Genomic DNA, 22,113 nt, shown 5'->3' with positions numbered 1-22,113 from the left:
CTAGCTGCCCGCCCCATAAGCATGCCGTCAAAAAACTGCGTCTCTGTAGGCAGCCTAGGCTCTGAGATCTGCACACAAAAACAGTTGTTTTCACCCGTTTTAGCCAAACACTCAAAACCCAAACAAATAGTGTTCCAACCAATCACCGACAGGGGCGGGTGTTGTGAGGTTTTCGCGTGCAGCCGTCATAGGCAGCCGTGCACGAGCGCAAAACCTCACAACACCCGCCCCTGTCGATGATTGGTTGGAACACTATTTATTTTGGTTTTGAGTGTTGGTGAAACCAACTGTTTTTGTGTGCAGATCTCAGAGCCTAGGCTACCTAGAGAGACGCGTTTTTTTGACAGCATGCTTATGGGGCGGGCAGCTAGCGAAATATTAGATGAATGTGATCATTTATGTTTGGGCCTGAAATCGCTGATACCACCTTTAATGTTTGGAAGCTGTGATAAATTTTTTTTATTCTAAGATTTTTTGATGAATAGAAAGTTCAAAAACAACAGATTTATTTGACATATAAATCATTTGTAACATTATACATGTCTTTACTGTCACTCTTGGTGAGCTTTTGATCAATCAAGTGTATATTCTGTAAGTATCCATTGATTTCTCTCGGCTTATTTTACCATTTTGAATTGACTTTATTACTGAGCTCAGGGCAATGCATTCTGGGATTGCCTTCACTTTGAAGCATACATGAGGTGCTGCCTTAGAATTTGGCAAATGAAGCAGAAAACCTTCTGAACAGCCTTTATGTCAGAAGCACATCTGTGATGCTTTAAAATGCTGCTCTCTAGGTTTTAGAAAACAAGTTATAAAATAATAAAATCTCACTGTACTGTTTGTAACTTTGAGTTTTAGGGTCTGAAAACGCGACTCACCACGACTCCGTTGTCTGTAACTGCTTCTCTGTAGGTGAAGTTGCACACGGCCCAGGCCAGGTAGTACGTGGACATGCGGGGCGTCCTGGAGAAATGGTTGGTCACCCATCCGTCCTCCTCAGATGTTGAAGACTCCACTGGCATGTTGGACAGAGACTGATACGAGCTCTCGTGTTTCAGACTCACTCTGAATGTGGCTTTATAGATGGGCTCGTCGAAACACGGGAAGGCCTTTCTAGCGTGAGTCGGTGAGAACTGCGTCACCGCAAGAAACCTGCAGAATAAGAACGAGAGAGAGGTAAGAGGAAAGAAAACTCTGCTGAAATATATGCTATTTAACTAGTTCAGGAGTCAACAGTGGAAAGTCATAATTGATCAGTCACATGACTTTTCTGAATGTAAATTATCCCTGTCTTCCATCCCTGTTCACATCGATGTGCATTTATATCACACTAATGAGCTTTCTGGAGTGAAGACTGTTAGAGATTTTTAACCACAGCAACTATATCACATCAAATGTCAATATAACATAAGAGATACACAGAAATAATGATATATTTGATATCTGCATGTCACAGCTGTAAACATTAAACACATCTGTGACGGCACAATGTCAGCGAATTGACAGCGTGAATCTATTTAGATGGCAAGAAAATAATAAAAAGCTGTCAAATTGTTCTTACATGTAGTTGGAACAGAAGCGTTAATAATCTACATACAGACACATTTAGGACATCAGAATCAGAACTGAGTCTGAATATCAAAGTAAAGAAGTTAGAAAGCTGGAAAAGCAGTTCTTAAGAAGAAAGAGTGAGCTGCATTCCAGAAAGCTGCATTAACGGATATTAAAGCTGTATCAAACCTCACAGGGAGGAATTTTCCTTCACCACCCACAGCGTGACCATCAGACGGGGGAGGAGGGGTGTTCTGCTCGCTCCTGCATTTCTGTCACAACTTTTTACTCTCATTAGCAGCCATTCATGCAGGAGCCATCTATAATGAGTCTATAATGTCCCATCTGTCTACCTCTTCATTTCATTCACACTTTATAGATGCTAGTAGTACCATATAAACATCTTTACACTATTTAAAGATCAGGACCAGACAGGAGGGGATGAGAAATCAGACAACTAACAGACACACAGGAGGAGATTCTACAGGGATGTTAGAGTGAAATTCCCTGCAGTGAAACACATGGAGATGTTTTATACATGCGCATTATGACATCACTGACGTGCAATGCGAGGTTGAAGAAAATGTGTGAAGAGGAAGAAGGAAAAACTGTTGAATCTCTGAAGAGACCAGAGGATCAGTTCAGATCACGTCTAACTACATCAACACAAGTATTTCCTCAATCCAGCGAGATCCCGCTGTTCAGTGTTCATGAATATACGAGCAGCCAGCAGGCGCTGATTACACTAAACTGAAGGATCTTCACAGCCTGTGGAGCTGAACAACATCAACATACTGAATTTATCTCAAAGGTGCTCTTCAATGGATATTACGATATCAAGACCTCACAATAAAGTTTAAGTGAAAGAAAGAATCGCCCTGAGTCTTTAACATGCTGTGTTTACAGCTGAAAGGAAGCAGAAGGTTCAGCCGTTATTGAAAAGACAAGGAGGAAACTGGTGGACAGACAGAAGGGTTATGAAGTGTGTCCATGAAAGCGAACCCTTCAGGGCAAAACAAGGCTTAAACATGTCTCAAATACAGGAAAACCTGCGGCAAAGATTCAGACTCGAGACATTTTTTCCCTCAGAGGACAAAGAGTCAGAAGCCAGAAAACAAGAGCAAGAAGTTGATATTTAGTGAAATCACTGTGAATATGAGGCTGTAAACGGCTGTAAATCTACAGTCAACACACATATATGAGCTTCTGATAATCAACTGTGCATCTTAAACAGTTAGAAAAGATTTTAACTACTGATCTGAAGATTTTCAAACATAAAAATGGGTTGTCGTTTAAACAGGAGCACATATGAACTGAACACTTGAATTGTCTAATCTGTTTATATTATATCGATGGATTATCTGTTTATATATTGATTATATCAATATACTGTTTATAAATGAATGCATAATGGTAGTAACTGCATAAATAGTTTATATTTGAAGGTTATTTCTGATGTAAATCTAACTGTGTGGGTTTATGAGCGTTTATCACTGTGCTGGAAAACTTCCCATGATTATATGCGAGTCTCAGTGTGTGACAGTAAATGAGACATTGAGTGCAGTGTCAGTCACAGCTGTGACTTCAATACCCAGAGGTATAACTAGTGTTCAGATCTGTGTGACCTCTGACCTCCCTGAACACTGAGGAACAGTTACTGTCTGAGACCGAGGCGTAAAAATTACATACACATAATAATGTTTGATTAAGTGTTACAGGTGACCTGCCTAACCTTAACTATAACCTGGATTTAAAGCTGTAAATGTTATGAATGATGAACCAGAGATTATATCTTGTTTCTTTTGACATATGCTGTAATATCACAGCAGCAGCGTCTTGGCAGTTGTGCTTTTAAAACGTATCACCTCCATGATGTACTTGACACTTTACTGACAATCATCTGCACAGTACAGCTGTTGTATACAGAACAACAACAAATAAAGCCAACCTCACAAAACTTAGCATGGTAGCCACCTAGCCGGATTTTCAACAAAAATACAATAGTTTGGCAATGCTATTAGCCTCCATTTATATAAGAACATCTCATGTTCATTTTTATTATGGTTTTGAAGTAGTGAACATTACTATTGAAACTATGACAGTTTAATGTAATCCATAGTTAATACTATTTATAGGAGAATAAATTACGGGATATTATTAGGAGACTAAACAGGGCTTTGTATTGTGTCTACTTATGTTTATATGTATCAGCATAACACAATTTGCATACATCAATACCACTGACACATGAATCTCCCACTCCATATATATAATAATGAATATTCATAACACAGTTAATACAGTTACTGCGGTAAAGCTGTAGTAAACTGGGGACTGTAACATTACAGCTTCTGAAGATTGGTATCCTAGTTATTATAGTTTAACAGTAACATCAGTAGTAACTATGGTATTCGGTTACCATGGTAAATTTCCGTAAGAGCAAATAATTAGCCAAACAAAAAGCTTAATTTTGCATTTGATCTTGCATTTGATCAATAGTTCTCATGGTCAGGGCCGTCGCTAGTGCTTTAGGGGGGCACCAGATTTCAGCCGGGGCCCCGGATACCCCAGCTACGGCCCTACCCATGGCAACAGCAGGACATTATATCAACACCTGATTATCAAATGAGAGACTTTTTGAGACGGACACTGAACCTCTTTTACCTTCTTTCTCCATTCAGCGTGTACGAGCTGCGGAAGAAGCCCAAGAGCTCGTGCTCGATGAGCGCGTGAAAGGTGATGTTGATCTTGTATGTTCTGAGGGGCTTCATCTCTCTGTGCAGCGCGATCACAAACACCTGCTTGGGCTGATAGTGGAAGCGACGCTGGATCCTCATGACGCCCGCTTTCTTACTATCCGAAAACACCAGCACTTTCTCCACCTCCAGCCGGTCCGTGTGCAGCACGATCAACTTCGTGGAGTTGACGCATTCAAACTCGATGTTCACCTCGCCGGAGAAGCTGAAGTTCTCCATGTTCACGGACAGTCGGAGGTCGTAGTGTCGCGGGCGCAGGGTGGCCGGTAAGCGCAGATTTCTCCAGGGCTGCTGGCCGTCCTCTGTGTCTCTGTGACTGATGTTCCCGTCCCGGGACTGTTTCCACTTACTGTTGCTGGAGCCGTTCGCGGCCAGAGCCCCGCTGCTCTCCGCGGCGCATCTCTCGAAGCTGACGCTCAGCGTGATGGCGATGGCCGTGACGATGATGAGGGTGAGGATGGAGATGGCGAACCCCAACACCAGCCTCTTGTGAACAGTGATGTGCTGTTCGGTCGTCCGGGGCCGGACCACCACGCTGTCGGCCCACTGATCGGACAGAGCCCGTCCGTTCCTCATGCTCGCGTCCTCGATGCCCATTATATGACGAGCCTGATGTGTTTTATATTCATCATCAGCCTGCGTTCATGCGGTGCAGCTTCAGATTTAAAGGCGCGAAATGAGGAGAATATCCCGCGAAACACGCAGAACGCAGAATAACTGCGGATCGATGATCTCGAGACTAGATTTCTGTGAATCAGAAGTTCGTCCGGTCAGATGCTGGAGCTCATCGAGTCCTTTCGCACATCCATTTCTCCTCTGACTTCAGTCTGATGTGGATGAAGGTCCAGCACCTGCTTCCTGATCAGTGTTGTGAAACTCTCTTCTCTCTGTTCATTTCTCCTGCCTCCATCATCATCATCGTCCCTGTTTCTCTCGCTCTCTGATGCATCATCCTCTCTTTCAGCCAGTGGGCTGCTCTCTCTCTCTCTCTCTCTCTCTCTCTCTCTCTCTCTCTCTCTCTCTCTCTCTCTCTCTCTCTCTCTCTCCATCTAATGTTCAGTTAAACCACATTTAATTAAACAGTGAAATATTCAGATAGGCTGATGTTACTCTCTCCTCTTTCACACATTTAAAATTGCTGAGTTGCATGAATATTAAACAGAATAATGTAACTTAAAGATTAAATGAAAATATGAGACACGCATTTGAGACATGTCAAACTTTTATAGCAGCGCTATGACAGTATTTTCAACAGTGTTTATTACACATCGCACAAATACATTAGAGCATGTCTGTTGTGTACTTTCACAACAAAAGCGTAAAATGGAGGTGTGATTATTCATTCAATAAACTGTATTGAGGTTGTGTGGTGCAGTCAAATGAGAGCCTATATTCCTTTTCAGTACTTATGTGTAATCAGTATTTTTGTGCAGTAGTATGTTATTTCAGTGTCGGTGTAGCTGGGCAATATTTCAGTTTTATAAAACCAAATAATAAAGCATATATTCACAATGGGCGCTGCAACTGTAAACTGAAAGCTGCTGTCCATGGTGCTGAATCAAGCAGGAACCGTGTGCAATTTCAGCACCACTAGCGCCACTGAACGGAATTGAAAAAAGGGTTGCGTTTCAAACAAGTTTTCCAGAACAACTCCCCCCGTCTGTCATTGGCCGAACAAAGAGATAGTACCGGCCCAAACTCACACCATTGGTTGGCTGATTCTCAAAAAGAGTAATGTCGTGATAGAAGTCACTTTTCAGGAGGAATCAAGCTACAAACGGCATATGTATAGTAGTTTCCGGATATCAAGATAACATCAATAAAATGTTTGAAAATGTATATATTTAAATATATTGAATTTAGCCTATTTTAAATTACACACTTCAGATTCAATTAGCTAATCCTGCAAAGATGATATGTAGATTAATATCTCCCATTCTTCCATAAATTATTCATAATACACAGGTCAGTGGCGTGCACAGACCTCCTCAGGGGCAGGGGCAGGGGCAGAAGGACCAAAAAGGGCACTTTTTTTTTTAAACATTTATTTATTAAATAAATCACCTGTATTTAAAGCAGTACCCGTCTGTCTGTTGTGTTTTTAAATATTTTAATGACTTCCTCACAATTAATTGGAATATCTCGCTCGATGGAGAGCAGGTCAGAGAGCCTCTCTTTATTACAAATGATAAGTTATAGGCTACTATACTAAATCGAGTTATACTTTTATTTTAGTTAAGCCAGGGATGGGCAACTGCGGTCCTGGAGGGCCACTGTCCTGCAGAGTTTAGCTCCAACCCTGATAAACTCTACTGTCTGTAGCTTTCTAGTTATTCTGAAGACATTGATTAGCTGGTTCAGGTGTGTTTGATTAGGGTCCCAGATAGATAGCAACCATCAAAATAATGTTACAGACAGGAGAGTTTATCAGGGTTGGAGCTAAACTCTGCAGGACAGTGGCCCTCCAGGACCGCGGTTTCCCATCCCTGAGTTAAGCAGGGAGGGATATATATATATATATATATATATATATATATATATATATATATATATATATATATATAATATTTTTTTGTATTATTATTGTTAGTGGCAATGGTGTATAAGTGTATTGTTATTTATTATAATATTTATAATAATAATTCTTATTATTTACATTTATGAGAGAGGGGCACAATACATTTTGAGACAAAAGGGGCAGGGGCTTGATTCAGTGTTGTTTTTTAACCCATTTTTAGTTGTTTTAGGATGTTTATCTTAGCATTTAACATTTTCTTTTAGCAGTTTTGAGGTGCTACACAGTGTTTATTACACATATAAATTCCAGAACAATTTATATTATCTGAAATAATGTTAGATTAACTATCTTATTAAACCTGCTATTAAATTAAATATAAAAAAGCTTGTTATTTTACACACACAACTTTAACACAAAGCATCGGTCACTAGCAGTTGACCAAAAAAAAACAAAAACAAAAAAACTCAATTGATCGATCTACTGGATGTTATAAAGCCATTTTCAGATTTGTGTTTGTGTTTGACCTGAATGAATTTTGAGCTGACTTTTTTTTAACCCTTTATTTTTTTTCCCAGGTATCAAGATGACATCGTTCACAAGAGGAAATGCTTCTGCTGATGACAACGTGATCCTGATGTTGAGAAGCAAGGGGCCAATTTTGCATGAGGACATCCACACTGGTCAATCTGTGCTTTCTGAAGGAGATCAACATGATCAGTCCATGTCAGTTTGTTGTCTGTGGTTTGATTTGGTGTCATTTGTTCCAGTGCACTTTGACCTTTTTGTTTCTATAACATGGTAAAAAGAATTATGGGGATTCGTCTGCCTCTCCCAGGAGGTGTTGCTGGATTTCTGGGCACGTGTGAGGAGCCACATGAAGACTGATGAGGAAGACACGGTTCCTCTTTGATCTGCATCAGTTGGTGAGCATCATCTGTTGTGAATAATGTATTTTTCATTTACATCTTACATTTTAAAAACTTACACGAGTCACCCAAAAACACCTTCTACCACCTTAACTCCACCTTCACATCTCCCATCCATCTTTTCCGCCACTCATTCCTCTCAGTACATCTGTCATTGTTTCATAAAGGAAGACCAGCGGCGGCTCTTTGAACGCAGTGACGGCTCCAAACACCAAATAACACCCTCAATTTGCAGCCGTTGGCATGGCTGGTTAAACAGCACAGCGAGAAGACAGCGGTGAGCGTGTGAAGACAGCCTTGAAGGAGCCGGGAGAGAGAAGACCAGGTGGAAAGATGATGAGGATAAAGTGAAAAATGAAACTGCGGCTTCTAGTTCAAATGATTTTATTCGCAATTGAAATTCTCTAAACTAGACTGGGCAGGAAATGCATTTAGATTCCATCCGATCAAGATTCTCTTCGCCCCTTTACCCCTATGGAATTTAAAACCAATTCTCATGAAATAATGATGGAACGTCCTAGAATGATTGTGAAATCTTTGGATCAAATGAAAATGGAGGTGCATTTAAAGAGAAAAATAAGCTATTTCAATGTGCCATCTGAACACAAAAGCCTGTGTCATGATGTGAAAATGTGTGTGAACCGTGAGCCTCATGTTGAATGACAACATACAACACAAGATCAGTCTGGAGGGACTGTGATTTTGAATAAAAATGTCTAAAACATCCCTGAGGGCAGCTGTGACTGCCGGCACATAGAGGGTCATTTCAGAAGAGAAAGAAATGGAGGTTTGTGTGAAAATCACTAAGCAGAGCAGAGACACATCGCCCCCTGCAGTCTACAGGTAACATTGTGCAATTGTCAAAATCAACAATGGACAGAGATATACACAACACAGCTGGTCCATTGAAGCTGAATGTCTTTAATCTAAGCAATCTGGTGAAGTCTCTCTGAAACCTGTGGAAGTTTTCAGTTATTCATCATCTCAGTGATCAGGCAGATGTCCTTGTCCAGTGGAACTTTTACAAGCTTCTGTTTCATATAATGAATGAGATATGAAATATGGCAGAATGTACAGTCATTTATAATGCCATATAAGTACACATTGCATTCTTATCCTTGCCACAAGGGGTGCTATAGTGGACATTAGCATGAAGTCTTCTTATTCTATGGTTTTCTCTTTCAGGAAATGACTGTAATGGCAGAGCAATTGTGATAAGAATCTTGATGATCAAGTTAGATAAGGTTAGTAAAACTGTTCACATATTTATGTCTAAGTGAATAATGTGCCCTTCAAGTCAGAAACATCAAGTTCCAAGCACATGAATGACCAAGCAAAGTCAAATTTAAGAGTGAGAAACTCAGAATTCTAGATGGTACACGAGTTGCCAAGTTGGGACATCGGAAGGGGCGTGACGGGTTGAAAAATTGTGGAAACCCTGATCTATAATATCGATAATATCATATAACATATCTATAATATAGTCTAGAAACCAGTGAGTGGAAAGCAAGTCTGAAGTGAATGGCAATAAATGATTTTGCATTTTAATTTCACATGCTGTATTTCAATCATTTAAAGGCACTTTGTGTACAAGTGTAACAACAAGTCAACTACAACAAGTGTAAAGTTAATCACTCGCCCTTCGTGTTTTGCTTTATGTAACAAAATATAGAAATAAATAATTTTCATAATTTGTTCACAATCTAATTATTTTGCTTTGTTTAGGCAACTTCATTATGTATCTGACATGAAATGCCATAATAATGAGTGGCCGACTCTGAAGTACGAGCTTCCCAGGTGCACTTGAAGGTAGGATAAAAATCTCTTGTTGTTTAATGCCACAGTAATTGCATCTTTGGACAGAATTAGATGTATCCTGAAAGAGTGTTTTACTAGAGGGAAGTTGATTCTGTACAGGGAGGTGGTGATTTTTCTCATCAGTCTAGAATTCATCCATCAGCACTTTCAGTCACACACACATTTGACACTCATTCATAATTCATACGTCAGTTGGATATGATATTGTATAAGCAGTAAGTATGGCACAGTAAGACAGCAGGGAATTGGTATTTTTACCCTCCACTATGATACAACCTGACTGTGAGGCTGATGCAAATGCTTTTGTTCATCAGTAGATTGAGGTGCATCTGATTTAGAGATGTTTCCAGAGATGTGAATGTGCTGAAATGTTCTTACATAATAACGGTGTCCAAAAGAACCAATGTTTTACCCTTGCAATGTGAATACATTTGGTAAAGTTGCTTTAAATGAAAAGCTTTTAGCAATGATAGAACGGTGGAGAGAAATATGCCTGAGGATGAAGACGCTGTTTCTGTATCCGAATGTTAATGGCAGCTAACGTTACCCAGAAGCCCTCGGGTCTCCCATTGGTTATAAGGCAACACTAAAGAGCCTCATCCAAACAAACACATTGGCCGCGTCTGTGTCCAGGGCAATAAGTTTGTCTATTAGCTCAGAATTCATCGATCTGCAGCCTGTTATCAAGTGAACTGCTAAAACTGTTGAAAATGCAGAGAACTGACACACGAGTCCCTGTAGTGAACACTCGCACAACTCCAGCAACCGTGAGAAATACAAGCGATATTATGAGGAAACAAATAATGCAGCATTTTAATACAGAGTTGAAAAGTTTAAGCAACATCTAGCTGTGAATGATGAATCAGTTTTATATTTTCACAGTTATGAAGTGATTTATTCGGAGCTCTACCATTATTCATCATAATGCCAAGATGAATGCATTTAAATAATGGATCTCGGTTTAGTTTGACCTTAAAATAAAGTTACAGTATGTAAAAGTTTAGAAAATGTACAGAAAAACAGTCCTCTGATTGTACCAATTTACAGTGATGGTGTCAGATAGTAATACTATGTTATTCTGTGATATATTTGGTAAATATCCAAAAATACATGGTACATACAGTATGTAAACGAAATAAAATAGATAAATAAATAAATAAACATAAATGTTACATAAAACTCCACAAATCATGGTGTTATCATATCTAAATGAAATTAAATGAAATATATCAGGACTGAATAATCAATGTAGTTTGTTTGATAAACAAACAGTGACTCATCCATGGTCTCAGCTCATTATAATAGAGGATGATAGACATTTCTATTATCAGCTAACTTGATCATAAATATCTTAATCCTGTTTCAAAAAGAGGAAATGATGAATCATTGACACTTTTAACTCACGCCTGAGTCGCTCCAGAGACGCTCGGCTCTTCTTTTACAGTTAAAACACGGTTCCTCGTGACAGTCTGATGATTTATTGTCCATTCATCAGCTTTTATCTCGTCATCTTGACAAACTCTAATGATTTCCCTGGATCAAACTACGCTTAGAAATAAAGCAGCCAGACAGGCTGAAAATGAACAATCGTTTGGTCTCCAAAGGCTTTGAGTCCTGCTGTTTTTCAGACTGACATCCAGATGTGATTCGGACAGGTTTGATGGGATGATGATTTACATGGTCCCGCTGAACGTCACATGAGGGAAATGATGAGAAAAGGGTCTTTCGCACTGTTCACACTGGCTCAACACTGTTAATGGAGAAACTTTGAAAAGAGCACATTGTACCAGGTGTTGGAAGACCAGAATCTTGCACAATGTTCTTGTTCTTGAAAGTCATTTCAGCTCATTCTCATTAAATGAGCCATACAACTTTATAGGTTCAAATGTCCTTTACAATTAACAAGCAAAGATTGACAATCCAACAACGTCCAAAATGTTTCCATCCATTTCTGTGCAAGAACCAATTTGATATATGCAAAATAAAAGTTTTGTTTTACCAAACTCCCATAGAGTCTCATCAAACAGGGATGATCCGTAAATTGTTTGGGCTGAGTATTTTCCCGTCATTCTCTCCGCTGATTAATTACCTTGATTTTCTCCACTGGTTGTCAAGGCAACAGCAGCGTTCTGCACTCTCAGCTCTGTTTGGGCCGATGACAGTATGTAATTAAATATAAGCAGTTGCTATTAGGACTGGAGGATACACTGTAATTATAAGCCTTTGCTTGTTCCCTATGGTTTACCAGGCTGCTGGGGAGGCACTGTCACTCAGAGGGCCGCCCAGACGCCCCCAAACACTGATACAGAGGTCCGTCTGTTCCGAGTGAGATAGGAAGCATTTTGGTTAAATTATAATGTTAACAGAAGCAGAGATTATCACAGACAGATACAGAGATAGAAAGCTGCAACAGTGTGCATGTGAATCACAAAATAATACTGTGGCGTTGGAATCTAGTTTTCCAGACTTTAACTTTTATCATCTTTAAGGTCGTTTTCACACTTTCAGCAGGTTTGGTTTACTGTTTACGACTTCTTTACACATTTTCACGAGTTCTCAGCTGGTAAAAATACCACCACATGTACGCACACACAACGAGCCAATTTAGCCCAGCACACAGCATTGCTTTGGATGTTCTGCAAAACGTAAAAGCTGTTTTTTGTGATGATGACCAAAAAATATGAAGTAACACCCTTTTTCGATGGTCCATTTTAGACATTCTACTAACTATAAGTAACTTTGCAACTACATGTCAACTAACAGTCATTAGAGTATTAGTAAACTGTCTGTAATATCTGCTAACACTTTATTTTGATGCTCCCCAACAGATATTCTACTGACTATAAGTAACTTTGCAACTACATGTCAACTTATTCTACTAACCCGAACCCTACCAGTCTACTTACTAGGCCTACTCTAATGAGAGTTAGTTGACATGTAGTTGTAAATTAATGAGAGTAAGTTGACATGTAATAGAGTGTCTAAAGTGGACCATCGAAATAAAGTGTAACCCAAATCTCGTTCACACTTTTATATGAATTTAAACATTTAAAAGAGCCCACACGCATAACTCCATGAATTAAATACATAAAATATATATAAAAAAGATACTTTGTTCCCATTTTTCTGAGCCTGGTTAAGCTTAAAAATGTGGAAAAGGATTCCGTTTAGGAAAGAAAACTGTGTGATTCAATCCTTTTGTATCCTGCTATCTTCATCATGTTCTCTCCATGTTTCCATCTGTAAATCATTTCCTATACTCTTATCAAGGACGATATTTAATACAGGAAGTCAAGAGCTGAAATCAATTTCACAGAAGCCTAGAAGCCAGATGGGTATTGAACAAACACATGTGACTAAAGTGTGATATTGAGCCACATGTGCATGAAGACAATATTGTTTTCCTCTTTCAGTATTGCTACGACTTTTTTTTTTTTGCTTTAAGGTGTCTCTCTCTCTCTCTGATAGTGCAGCATTATTATGAGAAGTGTCTGAAATGTTTTGAACTGAAACCAAAGAGCTTCTCTCTTAATTTCATGGCTTGTTTAGAGGGATGCACTAGTCTTTTAAACACTGATCTTGTGTTTTATGTCGTATTATTCTCAAGGCAACTGCAAGATATGTGTAAATATCTTACATCTTAAACCTTGTCACAACAATTAATGGCATTAAAAAGAAGAAAAGACACAATCTGCAATTACTGCAACAAGCCTTAAAGGAATAGTTCACTTTAAAATGAAAATTCTGTCATCATATACTCACCCTCATGTTGTTTCAAACCTGTATGAATTTCTTTCTTCTGCTGAACAGAAAGGAAGATATTTAGAAGAATGTCAGTAACCAGACAGTTTCTGGTACCATTGACTTCCATAGTATTTTTTTTTTCCTACTATGGAAGTCAATGGTACCAGAAACTGTCTGGTTACTGACATTCTTCTAAATATCTTCCTTTCTGTTCAGCAGAAGAAAGAAATTCATACAGGTTTGAAACAACATGAGTGTGAGTATATGATGACAGAATTTTCATTTTAAAGTGAACTGTTCCTTTAAGACAACAATATCAGATCGGAATATCGGATCATAATTCCTTGTAAAAAATCTTTCTTCAGTTTCAGATGATATCATTTAACAGGCAAATGCAACACACACAAAAACTGCAATGTTACACAACCATTGATTAAAATGAGAAAAATCCTCCTCAAAAAAAAAAAAAAAAAAGCTTTTTCAGAGACATGACATGCATGTGTACAGAAATGAGAACTGTTAAATTATGCATGGATTTTTCCATGAATTTCAAAAGCAGTTCAACATGACAAGCAAATTCTGCTTCCGCCTCTGACAATAAGATGCCCATAGAGCTTCATACACTGTGTGTCATCTTAATGTGCCACATCAAGTCAAAGCACAAAGCCTCCGCCACCGGTCCTACGCAAATGTGTTTCTTTCAAATCCCCCCTCGCTCGCCCCTGAGCTTCATTATTCTCCAAACATCATGAAAATATAGCGAGACACTGTCAACAGATTCAAATGGCTTCCTTCCCACCATGTCTACATGAAACCTCATGCCATTATATCCTTCCAAGATTGACTTACAAACGCCAGTGCCCAAGACACCCACAGGCCCATTTCCACAGTGTTTGGTGGAAGAGGTTTATAACGTGGTGGAATGTGTTACATGTGCTCTTCTGCTTTTAAAGCTGTATGATTAAATAATAGAGAAGAAACCTTTGAATCCAGATGGAAAGATCATTTTAGATAAGTACACTGAGCTAAAAGAAGCATCCTGTTAATGTTTTACCTGCTAAAAAATGACATTGTAGAGAAGCAGTTTACAATTGCTGAGATTCATATTTTTATATACTGCTGATATGTAGAGAGCAGAGTCTTTGATGGCCGATATAACGCTGCTATATATAATACAACTGCTATTTATAATAAAACAGTCTATAATAAATAATATATAATATTAAAACTAATATATCTATAATATAAAACCCTATAATTACAGCAAATAACAAGTGTGAACAACTAATTTTAAACAAAACAATTTATTTAAACTATTTTTAAATATTTATTCAAAATTCACTAAAACAAAATGCAGATACTTATCAAGAAGTAAAAAAAAAATTAAATAAAAAATACTAAATCACAAAATATGTATTTAAATGCAAAAAAATATTTGTGAACCGAATGAACACTGTCCATTGGCAATGTATGTAACTGTAACTGTTAACTGCAAAACTAAAAGATTAAAAGATAATCACAAAAATGCCATACAATAAGTGACCTGGCTTATATAAATATATCAGATTTTTATTAATATTGAATATTAATTTCTTCATCATAGTTTGGGGTTTCATTAAAATCACGTCGATAATGACGTTTAGATTTAATAACACAAATTATTATTTTTGAAAGTCAATTATTTGCCTTTTTTGATGTGGCATGAAGCACAACAGCATCGATTTTGCAAGAATCAAAGCCGTCTGATTCTCATATGGGCGTATGGAAAAATGTGCTGAGCAATTTAAATTCTGACAGTCTGGTCAGGAAGAGAAACATTTTGAGCAGCTGAAACATGGGAAACTGAAGCGCCTGGGGCTTCTATCACTGGCCAGGATTGTGATGAGTTATTGAGTTTGGGGAAGAGATTTGAGTTTGTGCTGAGGTAAGCTTGGACTGACCGATACAAATAAAAAACATGGAAGCAATCCAATGCTCGACAACCTCCACCAAGACTCCTTCAGTGGCTTTGTTTGTTAACAAGACACCAAGATCCAACAGAAACTTCTCTTTATCATCAGATCTTCAATGAGTGACGCTTATTAATATAAAATGCAAATGAAAAGGAAACGTTTTCATTTTGTTCCGGCTGTAAAATACCTTAAAGCTCATTTGAAGCTTTGAATGTCTTTGTTTAGCCTCAGTCAACAACGTGAGGTTGTGAATGTGCTGAAAACATCGAAAACTTAAACCTGTTCATGCTAATCGTCTACCTTTGGGTCTGATACAGGAAACTCAAGGTCAACAGTCAAACTGAAGGAGCAAAACAATGTGTCTGCAGTGCCTGAGCAAACCTGTTATCGTCTCTGTGACACAAACTAAACACTTTCCTGATATTCGTCCCCGTTGACCTCGGACACCAAAACACAGAATCCCCTGCAGTTCATCTCAGAGAAAATAGGCTTGCACCTTTGTCACGTTTAACTTCTCCAAGCTTATTTTATGTGCCTGTGGCCTCCATCTATTCCTCTTCTTTCTCCTTGCTGTTTCTTTCTTCATGTTTGTTTTATTGGGAGCTGGTTCTCATTAAATCTCTTGAACTCATTTTATATGTGTGTTTTCAAATTGAATCTGCATATCTCCAGGCGCTGTGTGGGACTCGCTTGCATAAATTCTCCCCGGCCGACTGGAGGATTTCCCAGACATATAATCATTTTAATAGTCAAATCGATCCGCTGATGTCACGCCGTCGGTTGCTTTACATTTCCAAGTATATGAAACTATATGCAGCTTTTCCATGTCATCTGGGTCACGGCCTGATTCAGAGACTCCCCACAGAAACCTGTGGAACCTCGAAGGCAAAAACTCTCGAGCGGTTCTTTACCGAAGCTTTTCTCCGTGTGTGTTCGAGTCACTCTGGATTTTCCCCAGTGAGCAGCGAAGCGCAGGGGTCCAAAGGAAACAGATAATAGATAAACCCTCCAGCTCTCAGTGAACACAGCTGCTAATCTCCACATTTGTATGTATGTGCTCTTCTCTATCACTGAAGGATGAAGATCTGGAGTGTCTCAGAGTGTCTCGCCCTTGAGCCGGAGCAGATATACTGTAATGTATATTAAAACCAATGACACAGCAAGTGACACAACATTTAGCTTTGACCTGATAAGAGAGATCAGCCTCTATGGGCCCTATCATATACCCGGTGCAATGCAGCGCCAGGTGCGATGCAAGTGTTTTTTGTTAGTTTCAGCCCGACGCAGTTATCATTTTCACGTCCTGTGCAACGTTGTTTAAATAGCAAATGCATTTGCGCTCATTTGTGCACCCATGGGCGTGCTGGTCTGAAAACGAGGTATGTTCAGGTGCATTGTTGGCGCGTTGCTATTTTGAGGCAACTGAAATAAACTGCGATACGCAATACTTTGTTTTTGTTATTCAAAGGGCGCATTAGTAATATAGGCGCACCTATAGGCGGGTGTACAACGCGCGTACACTTTGCTTATTACACACACAGAGATGTGCAGGAACACACAAACTAGCCAAATATTAAAAATAAAAGGATTACAATGTAAAAGATTATTATTGTGTATAAACAAATGGTGGAATCCGGCTTGTCCTGTAGATGGTCTGCTTGTGTGCTTTAACCTCGCGCAGGAGCAGATCCGTTTCCTCTCTGGAGAAGCGTTCTGTTTTTCCACTTGCAAATTCTGTCATGTAAATAGCGAAGCGCATGGCGAGCGCAACTGGCTTTTGAAGGGAATTGGAGATTAGACTCTGATTGGTAAGCACGTTACGCCCAAAACACACACATTGCTCATTAAGAGAATAGGGACAACCCTTTTAGACCATGTGCTGGGCGCCAACCATTTTTCTTGTCTTTAAACTATAAAAGTGGATATGTGTGTGTGGGTTTACAAACCCAAAAGAAGGGACTGGTCATTTTTTTCTTAGACCATGATTTTTCACTGACAAGGCTTTATTGACTTGATAAGAGGAGCACATCAAACAAGTATATGCAACACCAATAAGCTCAAAGAGAAGGACAAGCTAAATCATTCATTCACAAAAACAAAAACAAATCGAATGTGGGATGTTTTAACAAAAGCAAGGACAGTATAAACTCTCAGGCTTGAAACTTTCCCCCACCTCAACTCAGTCCCCCAATCGAGGACGACTCTGCCTACTGAGGAATTTAAAACTTGAGCTTTTTATCCTGCCTTTAGGGTAAACATTTGAAGTCAACTTTGAGTTTAAATTCTAGTGGTCTCTGGAGGTTTTTTTTTCCTTTTTCAGTATTAATATGTCTGAATTGACACCCCAGGTGCGTCTTGGTAAAATTGTGCTGGACTTCTCAACATTACTTTATAGGTTTTGCACCAGCACTTCACAAACACTTAACAATGAAATTTGTAATCATTGAAAAAACTATTTAATTAATTGCTCGTCTCAGAGTAACCCTGCAGTCTATTCACTGATCATATTATGCACAAAAATGACTTTTTACCAGTCCAATATACATATAATTCAGTCATGAAACTCTAGATGGCGCAAGCTGATAGGCCCTTTCCATGCAATCTGCAAGCTATATCACCTTTACCACATGGAAGCTAGCATGAGAATATGCAATACTGGAATATGAGAATTGAGTCAATAATAACAACAGCTGCAGCATAAGGACAACGACCTTGCTGAAAGAGGATACAGGCAAGCATATCTTGCATGAGAACACGTATTATATGAAATTGAGGTATTTTTCATGAAGATAGAATGTGTAGATTTGCATGTTATCCTGTGGTAGCTGTTTGAATGAATGCCTAAATGCATGTTTGCTCAGGTGGCGGTTGGGGGTTATTTCTCCATCTCTATCGGCTTGCATGACATGCAACATGACAGCATTTGTTAAAGTCACACATAGTGCACATTCTAATTATGAAAGTTTGAGGCATATTGGCTCAGACACACATAGCTGATTTAGGTCAATAGTTAAACAACCATATGTGGCACCCTGATACACATTGCAAAAGTCACGAGTTAAATAACTCTGGGCTTTGCAAAGTATCCGGTAGTAACCAATTGTCTTTCAGTCTATTGGTGGCTGTAGAATCCAATTGTCTTTCCATTATCTCTGTGTGAGGATATATGTATTATGCATGTTTTACATGCATGTATATGTGTGTTGGCTTGTATTGTGTCATCTTTGTGTCATCTGGTTGTTTGGGGTATTTCTGTATGTCTATTCTTATCAGCAACATATCTTACACATGTACAAAGCTGCGTATCTATCTGTGTATCTAATGGCAGTCGCAAGTCTACTTGCTTTGTCGGAACAGCAGCATGCGTAGCAGATCTAGTCCACCAAGACCAAATATATTAACAATTAACAACTCTCAAAACTACTCTTGAGAGTTACATTATTAAAATACATAATTCAGTCATTAAAAGTCTAAAAGGCGCAGGCTTTACATGCAATCTTCATGCTTTCTCACCATTAACACATGGCACAAGCTGATTAGCCTCTGCTGATTCTGCAGCAAATGAGATTGCTTGGTCAACATTTAAATAGTCTGGTTCAGTGTTTGCTGTAGGCTAGTCCTACAGTGCGCTATCAGAGTTTCCCTGAAACCCTCCACCTCCCCAGCTCCACCTGCCTAGATCTGCTACGGGATTTATCTATGTCAATTTATGCAGCAGCAGCAACATATCTTACATAGTATGCTCGCAGCAGCAGCATGCATAGCAGATCTAGTCATGCCAAGACCAACTGTTCAGTAAATGGTTCTGAAATTCTCTTATGCTCACCAAGGCTCCATTTATTTGAGTAAAACAGTATATAGTGTATATTATTACAATTTTAATATAATGGCAAAGCTGAATTTTCAGCGTCACATGTCACATGATCCTTCAGAAATCATTATAATATGCTGATTTGATTTGAAGACCTCTGACCCCAAACTTTTGAATAATCGTGTACACACTATCATGTCTCTTTAGCCTGGGAAAACCCAGACAACTTCCGGCAAATTTAGATTTGCTCTGCAAGTAGTCTGGCAAAGAGCTCATTCAAGCCCATTTCCATGCCGTCGAAATCGCGGCACCAATCAGAAACGTTGAGGCGGGCTTTACACGATGACGATCGCTCTGATTGGTTTTAGGTCTAGCCTATCCAATTGCGCCCAGAGGCATTTGAGCGACGTCCACTCCGTTGGTGAAGCACCAACTTTTAAATGCATTGTTATATTCAAATTGCAAACACATGAGGACAGTCTCCATGAAACACCCACTGGCAGATGAACGTGCTACTACATTTCTCTCCGAAACGGATTTAATAGAGGATTTTAACTGTGACAAGATGATTGACAGGGCAGTTTACGTGACAGGATGCACGCGACAGATCCGTCCGATAAAGATGACGAAGTAGTATGTCCCAAAGCTTGCCTACTTTTTTGCTACACATTCAAAAGTAAATACATTTTCTTCACAAAAAGAGTACATACTTTTATGGCGTAGTGTAACTTAGGCGAATTGGGACACAGCATATGGCTTTACACGATGCCGATTGCTCTGATTGGTTTTAGGTCTATCCAATTGCGCCCAGAGGCATTTGAGCGACGTCCGTTGGTGACGCCCCTTTGGAAATGAAGCTTTGCCAGACCATAACTCAGTTACTACTGAGAATGGTCTGGTTTTAACCAGGCTAATGTCTCTTATCAGTCAGGTAAAATAGTCCAAAATGGCATGAAAAAACAAAACAAATTGTGATTTATCACATTACATGTCAATTGTCTCTTCCAGTCTAAGTGGATGGTTCCTGTTGCCTACAAGCTGCAATTACAGACTTTTAAATGCCCTGATATAAATTAACAGGTAGAAACAATATCTGACTACATCAATTTCTGTGTAGACACAGTCATACCCATAAAAACCACTAAGGTCTTTCCAAACTACAAGCCCTGGATCTCCAACAAATTAAAGCATTTTATAATTGAAAATAAAAAAGCATGCAGGAATCAGGATGATAGAGCCAAAAGGGACGTACAGAGACAGATTAAAAGACAAATAAAGTACAGGTACAGACAGAAGATTGAGGCAACCCTGGTATCAGGCAACTCCCGTGAGGCATGGCAGGAGATCAAGACCCTGACCAATGTCTTTAGCTTAGCTACCAGCGGAGCTAACTGGTAGATTAGACTCTTGCCGTAACCGGTTGGCAAAACAGCAAAAACATCCTTCTTGCAATGGAACGATTCGAGTGCCGTCTTCTGTTCCTCTTTTAGATAAAAAGCCAAGTATAACTCGTTCATTGTAGCGGCCAAAGCCGTTTCAAACAACTGGTGTTCATCCATAGCCATCTTGCAATGTTTACTAATGACTTCGACGTCACAGCGCTGTCGTCATCTGTTTAGCTCGCCTCTGGCCCGCCTATATCAGATACACCTATGTGATTGGTGCAGCTCGGCTACAAGGGTATAGTTAATGACCATCATTACTCAATGCCAGAGTAACTCACTGATCAAATTCAAATTCTGCTCTCGCGAGAACTCTGGATTTCCAGGGTACCTTTTGCATACTCATCTTGAGAAACCAAAGACTCATGCTAAGATTCTATTTTTCATCCGCTTTTAATGCAACCTAAGATTCTTGCTGACATTTTAGCCAGTGAATTGTATCTTAATTCAGGTATTATTAATTGGATCATGGACTTTCTTACGAGTAGAGTCCAGCGGGTTAGAGTGGGCTCATTTCTGTCTGATGTGATGATAACATCCATAGGCTCTCCAAAAGGATTTCCTTTACTATTTATTTTATACACAAATTCATGCACTAGCACTTTTCAAAACAGGCACTTTATTAAATATGCAGATGACACAGCACTGCCCACCCCTTCTGACCAAGAACAGATCCAAATTATTCAGGTTGCTAGTGAGTCTGCTACAGGATGGGGAGGTAGATCATGGGCCAGTTTTAGATTCCTTTTTAGAATGGTGCAATAAGTCACACTTAATTTTAAATACCAATAAGACCAAAGAAATGTCCATAGATTTTAGAAAGTCACAGCAACCCACCGACACTTCTATCAATCGGGAGATTATTCAGGTTGTTACAAACTATAAATACCTTGGCATTGTACTGGACAACAAGCTTAAATGGGATTCATGGACTGATCTTTTGCACACTAAGACACAGCAAAGAATGTTCTTTTTAAAGAAACTGCTTGTTTTTAATGTCAATAACAAAATGCTTCAAATGTTTTATAGTGCTTTTATTGAAAGTGTTTTAACTTGCTGTATTATCTGTTGGTTCAGAAATGCCACTGAATCACAGAAAAGGATAATCAGAAAAATAGTTACTACTACCAGTAGGGGTGTGCCGGTTTCAGAATTGGTGATGACGGTTATGACGTGAGTCAAATGTGACGGTTCGTAACATAACTGTCGGGGGGGGGTGTCGCAACGTTGCAACGTTCGTCTGTATAGGACAACTTAGTTTGAATAAAGGAGCAGACACTTGAACGCCTACATTAAAAAATAAAAATAATCAATGTTATCGATAAAGATACGCGGATGGGGTTTTATTTCATCCGCAACCGCACTCATCATCCGCACCGTTTTTTTTTTTTTTTTACCAAATTTCAAAGCCGCACCCGCCCGCCATCCGCTGATTGTTTTGCGGTCTATGGACGATGCAATGCTCTGCTGATGCGAGCCGCAAGAAAGCCCTTGTCTGTTCTAGAAAGGATGCAGCAAAGATATTTATAGGCCTATGCTGAGTTTCATTCATTTACGATGAGATGCGCTCTAGTTCAACTTCACAATGCAAT

At 39.2% G+C, this 22,113-nt stretch overlaps 1 protein-coding gene and 1 long non-coding RNA gene across 2 annotated transcripts in view; one reads left to right on the top strand and one right to left on the bottom strand.

Moving 5' to 3' along the window:
• The window catches only part of LOC307156791 (thyrotropin-releasing hormone-degrading ectoenzyme-like), a 126,001-nt gene extending 120,699 nt beyond the window's left edge, over window positions 1-5,302 (bottom strand). The window contains exons 1-2 of the mRNA XM_079868335.1: window positions 4,219-5,302; window positions 882-1,155 (exon numbers count right to left, since the gene is read on the bottom strand). Of these exons, the coding sequence (XP_079724461.1) occupies window positions 882-1,155; window positions 4,219-4,907 (963 nt within the window). The 5' untranslated portion in view covers window positions 4,908-5,302. The remainder of the gene's footprint in view (window positions 1-881; window positions 1,156-4,218) is intronic.
• On the top strand, window positions 1,112-7,729 carry LOC307156798. Its single transcript, XR_013820808.1, has 3 exons — window positions 1,112-1,179; window positions 7,404-7,551; window positions 7,664-7,729. It is a non-coding gene; the product is annotated as an uncharacterized lncRNA (long non-coding RNA).
• Window positions 7,730-22,113: the final 14,384 nt, after the last annotated feature.

Source organism: Squalius cephalus, assembly GCF_949319135.1.
Source record: "Squalius cephalus genome assembly, chromosome: 4".
Classification (NCBI taxonomy): domain Eukaryota; kingdom Metazoa; phylum Chordata; class Actinopteri; order Cypriniformes; family Leuciscidae; genus Squalius; species Squalius cephalus.
The sequence above is the reverse complement of the archived record's forward strand: the minus strand, read 5'-3'. Positions and strand labels throughout refer to the sequence as shown.